Source organism: Schistocerca americana, chromosome 1 (assembly GCF_021461395.2).
Source record: "Schistocerca americana isolate TAMUIC-IGC-003095 chromosome 1, iqSchAmer2.1, whole genome shotgun sequence".
NCBI classification, from domain to species: domain Eukaryota; kingdom Metazoa; phylum Arthropoda; class Insecta; order Orthoptera; family Acrididae; genus Schistocerca; species Schistocerca americana.
Genome location: NC_060119.1, coordinates 606294961 through 606301924, shown reverse-complemented (window position 1 = coordinate 606301924; position 6964 = coordinate 606294961). Strand labels below are relative to the sequence as shown.

The window sequence follows — 6964 nt, the reverse complement described above, 5'->3', positions numbered from 1 at the left end:
TTATTAAATTATTGTCAGTGTGCACTCCTTATTTTACAAACTAGCAGGGTCCACCATCATTTTCTTCCGTTACCGTTGAGCGCATAATCAATTAGGTGGTAGATAAGGAGGGGGTCGAGTGCATGTCTCGTTGTCATGCAAAATTCGTCTGAATTAAAGAGGTACAAACTCTTCTCCACCCCGGCACCTCGCAAAATGTATGTACTACATGATAACACAATTCTTAAATCTGAAAAAAACTTTAGGTAAATACTATAAATTGTAGCAAACTCGATAAGTTATTCTAATATATTCAAACAAGTCGACAGCATTTTGTTGAGATGTAGCAGATGACTTTTATTGTATTTAATGTACAGTATCGGTGGTAGAGAAAGAGTCAAAAGTAATCGCAGAAAGTGAATAATTTGGCAGTTTGTCGTAGCTACACAGATGAGAAGTGCTGATTATCCCCGCTGAGACTGTTAATTCTCCAGTGTAGTTGCTGAACTGATAGCTGACGCGCTGTCAGGTTTATGACTAGAGAGTAGGCAGTGAGCTGACGCTGATTTCTGGCAACACCGAGACGACCTTCTGGAACTCGCTGACTTCGCAGCAGTAGCTGAAGCCTTTCGTCTGGTCGCTGGAGTCCCAAGTGACCCAGCTGAGTTTGCTGCACACGTCGGGACACAGGTAGTAGTCGTCTCCGGGGTCGGACACATACGGATTGTTTATACCGATCAGAGCTACGCCCGCGTCATTGGCTGCGTCGTGCACCAACTTCCAGTACAGCTTCGGCACGGGGATCTGCTTGGTGTCAGCCACCAGGTACAGCTCTGTCTCCACGCCGTCCACGTTGGGCAGCGTGGCGACGCCGTAGGTTCCAGTGTATACCGTCAGGTCGGCACCTTTCTTGCGCGCGTAGTAGCGTACGTTGCTCTCCACCGTTTCCCAGTTGGCACCATTGAAGGTCTGCCACTGGGGTGCCGCGTTGAGGAACCAGAAGGTGGCGGTCTGCTGCGAGCCGAACACCCAGTCGGCCTTGGCAGACAAGTGGCCCCTAGACAAGTAGTAGTCGCCAGACGCGACGTACTGGTCCCCCAGCTCGCTCGAACCGAGTATCTCCGAAATAGTCTCGCGCTGTTTGTTCTTTGTGTACGCCGTGTTTACGTCTATGTCGCCGAAGAAGTCGCCTTGCTGTGAACAAAAGAATTTCAAAATGGCTGGTTACAATACCTGTGCTTTTACAGTGTTTGCATCTTCACACCACAATGTCCTTCACACATGCATGTCTGAAGGAAGAGACAGTGTTCTGATTAGAACGGTGATAAATGTTGCGAAATGAATTCGCGTTCTGTGAATCCGAATTGATGTCAGCTGTTTGCGACACAAGAAAATTTGTGTCATATCGGGACTCGAACTCAGATTTCCCGCTTGTCGCGAGCGGTCGCCTTAACCATTGCGGCTATCCGAACACGCCTCGATGACCGATCCAAACGTCCAAATCTCACGTAGCAAAAATTTATGAATCGAGTCCCGGTCCGATACAAATTTTTATGTCTCACAAATAGCTGACGTCAGTTCGATCGGATTCACGATATACGAATCCGTTTCCTAATAGAATGAGATTTTCACTCTGCAGCGGAGTGTGCGCTGAGATGAAACATCCTTGCAGATTAAAACTGTGTGCCAGACCGAGACTCGAACTCGGGACCTTTGCCTTTCGCGGACAAGTGCTCTACCATCCCAGATACCCAAGCACGACTCAAGCCCCGTCCTCACAGCTTTACTTCTGCCAGTATCTCGTCTCCTACTTTCCAAACTTTACAGAAGCTCTCCTGCGAACCTTGCAGAGCTAGCACTCCTGAAAGACAGGATATTGCGGAGACATGGCTTAGCCAGCTTCTGTAAAGTTTGGAAGGTAGGAGACGAGATACTGGCAGAAGTAAAGCTGTGAGGACAGGGCGTGAGTCGTGCTTGGGTAGCTCAGATGGTAGAGCACTTGCCCGCGAAAGGCAAAGGTCCCGAGTTGGAGTCTCGGTCCGACACACAGCTTTAATCCGCCAGGAAGTTTAGTTTCCTAATAGTTCAAAAGTTTCCTATGTTGAACTAGTTTGACTAGACAAAATGGCTCTGAGCACTATGGGACTTAACATTTATGGTCATCAGTCCCCTAGAACTTAGATCTACTTAAACCTAACTAACCTAAGGACATCACACAACACCCAGTCATCACGAGGCAGAGAAAATCCCTGACCCCGCCGGGAATCGAACCCGGGAACCCGGGCGCGGGAAGCAAGAATGCTACCGCACGACCACGAGCTGCGGACTTGACAAACGGACAACTTTTTGATTATATGTTCCACCAGATCTGTCGCATCGGAGTCTCGCACTTTCTACTGACGTTCTGCGTTCCTTAATTACAGGTATATGGGAAACACTGCAATAACGAGTTTTTCCTCCATTCGCTTCGACAATACCCGATCGATCATTGGGGCTGGTGTTTCGAGAAGGAAAACAAGTGGGATACGTCAAGTGTCTCCCTAACGACGGCAGTGGAGAGGATTCAGATTTCTATCTATTTTTCTAATTTCCAGTGCGGAAATATTTGTTTCTCTTACACATACGGGTTTTACTTCAGAAATGACTGAATACGCCGCCCCACGAAGGAATTATTCAAATAGGACGGAAATCGGTAGATGTGATATACGAGTACAGACAGTTTCAGAAAAATTGGATGGTTTATTCAGGAGAAAGAGCCTTACAAACTGAGCAAGTCCACAACGCGTTGGTCCACCTCTGGCCCTTATGCAAACAGTTATTAGTCTTGGCATTTATTGACAGAGTTACTAGACGTCCTCCTGAGGGATATCGTGGCAATTCAGAGGTAGACCGACGCGTTATGGACTCGCGCAGTTTGTAAAGCTCTCTTTCTTGAATAAATATTCCATTTTTCTCAAACTGTAACCATTTGTTTGTTTACACATGTACATCACGTCAACCGATTTCCGTCCCATTCAGGTAATTCCTTTGTGGTGAGTACTGTTTTTGTCATAGAGTGTATCTTCCCATTCATGGCAAATGTCTACAGAAGATGACAGGGAGATGAACGGCGTCTAAAACACATGAATAAGTTCGTGAATTCTACCGGAAGAACACGTGGCCAGGTTCTCGCTAGTGCCACCTGCTGGAGGAATGGAAGTTTAATTTCAATCCTGACTTTCTAATTTAGGTATTTCACAGTTTCTTTACATCACATTACGTACGATCTAAGTGAGCTTTTTCGACAAGCCGAGGTCCGATTCTCTGTCCCAGATTTGTCCGTTCCGAGCTAGGTGCAAGCCTTTTATGACCAAAAAACGCTCGATTTTGAACATTAAGCATTCCGCTTTCCTTCCATTCAGACTCCAACAACACAGTAGCCAAGGGGCTACGCAGCTAAAATTCTCTATCCAAACTACGAGTTATCGTCAAACGAAGCCATCTACATGCATATTATTACCCTTAGAAAGGATACAGGTGTAACTCGTTACCCCACTTGATTACTTACGTTTTGAGGATGTTTATTTTTTATATTGGTAGACCTGATGCTTAATGTATTATCAGCTATGCCCCAGATGCATTTTTTGCTGGCTGCGTTCAACAAATTACTCCTATCGAAGAGGAGAACCATATATGTTGGATATGTATCCAACTACATAAGTACATTTCAGTTATAATTTTGAATTTCGGATTATAGCGGCTAGCATTAGCGTGAAATTAATAGGTGCGAACCAAGAGAGCGTTCTAAATATGCGAAAGAATGAGTTGGAAGCAGATAGCCAATATGACAACAATCAATTTGAAGATAATGTTGAAGTTCTCTCAGATCATGGAAGTGTTACTTCTTAGCGTAAATTGTTCGACATAAACGATATTAATGATACTGAGGATCAGCAATATACATTGAAGAGCCAATGAAACTGTACACCTGTCTAATGTTGTGTATGGCCCCCGCAAACACGCAGAAGTGTCACGGCGTGGTATGGACTTGACTAACGTCTGAAGTAGTGCTGGAGGGAACTGACACCATGAATCCTGCTGGACTGTCCATAAAGCCGTAAGAGTACGAGTGTGTGAAGATCTCTTCTGAACAACACGTTGCAAGCCACCCCAGATATGCTCAATAATGTTCATGTCTGGGGAGTTTGGTGGCCAGCGGAAGTGTTTAAAATCAGAAGAGTGTTCCTAAAGCCACTATGGACGTGTAGGGTGTCGCATTGTCCTGCTGGAATTGCCCAAGTCCGTCGGAATGCACAATGGACATGAATGGACGTATATGATCAGCCAGGATGCTTACGTACGTGTCAACTATCAGAGTCGTATCTAGATGCATCATGAGCCCATATCACTCTAACTTTACACGCGCAACACCATCACAGAGCCTCCACCAGCTTGAATAGTCCCCTGCTAACATGCAGGGCCCATGGATTCACGAGGGTGTCTCCATACCCGTACACGTCCAGCCGGCCGATACTATTTGAAACAAGACTCGTGCGGCCAGGCAATGTGTTTCCAGTCATCATCAGTCCAAATTATGCGTGTACCGCCCAGGCTAGGCGTAAAGCAAGTAGGACTTCGGCTCCGAAAGCCCATATCGATGATATTTCATTGAATGGCTCGCACGCTGACACTTGTTGATGGTCCAGCATAGAAATCTGCAGCAGTTTGTGGAAGGGCTGCACTTCTGTTACGCTGAACGATTCTCTTCAGTCATCGTTGGTCCCGTTCTTGCAGGATCTTTTTCCGGAGGCAGCGATGTCGGAGATTTGATGTTTTAGCGGTTTCCTGATATTCACGGTACACTCCTGAAATAGTCGTACTGGAAAATTCACACTTTATCGCTACCTCGGAGATGCTGTGTCCCATCGCTCGTGCGCGTTCAAACTCATTTAAAACCTGATAACCTGCCATTTTAGCAGCAGTAAGCGATCTAAGAACTGCGCCAGACACTTGTTGTCTTATATAGGCGTCCCCGACCGCAGTGCCGTGTTCCGTCTGTTTTCATATCTCTGTATGTGAATACGCATGCCTACACCAGTTTCTTTGGCGCTTCAGTATACATGTAAGAAGAATGTTTATGTGTCGTACGAAGGAACCTCCCAAAACTAGAACAATCACCAGAAACATAATAGTCAGGATTCCGAGTGTCAAGGAACGGCAAAGACTCTTTGTATACAGAGGATTTCTTAGAATGTACTGTTCGATGACGATATCTTCCATCAAATTGTAGCCCACACCAACCAAGAAATTGAGAGACATAAGCTGAAGTACAAACATTCTGGACATGTTGAAGCAACTGATAAGGAGGGAATATGTTCCCTTATTTTAACTCTGTAAATCTCATGAGTACGAAAGGACTCCTATTTGTACATGAATGATATGTTTTCGAAATAAGGACCCAGAATGTACAAGTGTATCATGAGTGAGTCAAGATTTAGGTGTCTACCCAACTGTACAATGTTCCATGACAAGAAGTAAGAAATCAAGATGCAAGTTTTGTCCAATTCCGTGTCTCTGGCAAACTTCCGTACAGATTTGTATTACATGCTATACACTCTATCCCCACTGTACAGATGAAGAATAATGACTTGGCGTTAGAAGTCACTGCCTTTTTCGGGTGTATATAGCTTCTAAATCCGGTAAGTGCGGGCTGAAAATAGTAACTTTGCGTGACAGTAGAACCTTTTATATGATCAGTGAGTTCCCTATATTGGGAAAGAAGCAAGAGGGCCTCAAGAGCCTATAGCTGTTCATTTAGTAAAGTCATCGACTAGTTCAATTCACGGGACCAATCTTAATATAACGATGAGCAATTAGTTCACATCTACTGTCAGCAGAGGGTATGCTGAAAAATCATAAATTCGCAGTTGTGGGAACAGTCACACACAACAAGAAAGAGATACCTCCTTCCTCTTTGCGAACAGAAAGGATGAATTGCTGCAATCGCAGTTTTGCTATCGCGAGAAGCTGATTCTTGTATCATTCACGACACTAAATATCAGAAGCTGTCCCGGGTTCCCGGGTTCGATTCCCGGCGGGGTCAGGGATTTTCTCGTGATGGCTGGGTGTTGTGTGATGTCCTTAGGTTAGTTAGGTTTACGTAGTTCTAAGTTCTAGGGGACTGATGACCATAGATGTTAAGTCCCATAGTGCTCAGAGCCATTCAGAAGCTGTTATTTTACTCTCAAAAATACAGTCAGGCAACTCAATAAGTTAAGAGACCAAGAAACCGAAAATATCGAAGTTTTATAACAGTAAAAAGGAGGGTTAGATACTTTGGACCAAATGGCGTATTGCTGCATGGTGCAACGCAAAACCAGAAGTTGGTCTCTGAGGTTTGCTTACGTTTGTTGGATCAGGCGGGAATAAATGCAGTGGTACTGTTCATGGCAAGAAGTAATAACAGAAAAGATTACAAGAAGACAATATTTGTATCAACTTGGGCTTCAGATGTAGCAGGAACGTATGATGAGAAAGCTGACCAGAAACATGCCTACTGAGCTTCGCTCAAACATTCGGGATCGACTAAACATCTAAAAGGACAGCTGAAGTACCTAAAAAGATTAATAAAAGTGCTGTTGTCACTAGTTCTCTGCCTCGTGATGACTGGGTGTTGTGTGACGTTCGAAGCAATTGATCGGCGTCTTAGGGAGCACGGAACATTCCAGCCTATGACTCGCGACTGAGGAAGACCTAGAACGACGAGGACACCTGCAATGGACGAGGCAATTCTTCGTGCAGTTGACGATAACCCTAATGTCAGCGTCAGAGAAGTTGCTGCTGTACAAGGTAACGTTGACCACGTCACTGTATGGAGAGTGCTACGGGAGAAACAGTTGTTTCCGTACCATGTACAGCGTGTGCAGGCACTATCAGCAGCTGATTGGCCTCCACGGGTACACTTCTGCGAATGGTTCATCCAACAATGTGTCAATCCTCATTTCAG

At 45.1% G+C, this 6964-nt stretch overlaps 1 protein-coding gene across 1 annotated transcript in view; it reads right to left on the bottom strand.

The window, feature by feature from the left end:
• Positions 1–516: 516 nt before the first annotated feature.
• LOC124581194 overlaps positions 517–6964 on the bottom strand; it is a 32001-nt gene continuing 25553 nt past the window's right edge. Inside the window, exon 4 of the mRNA XM_047131289.1 lies at positions 517–1173. Within this exon, the coding sequence (XP_046987245.1) occupies positions 517–1173 (657 nt within the window). The remainder of the gene's footprint in view (positions 1174–6964) is intronic.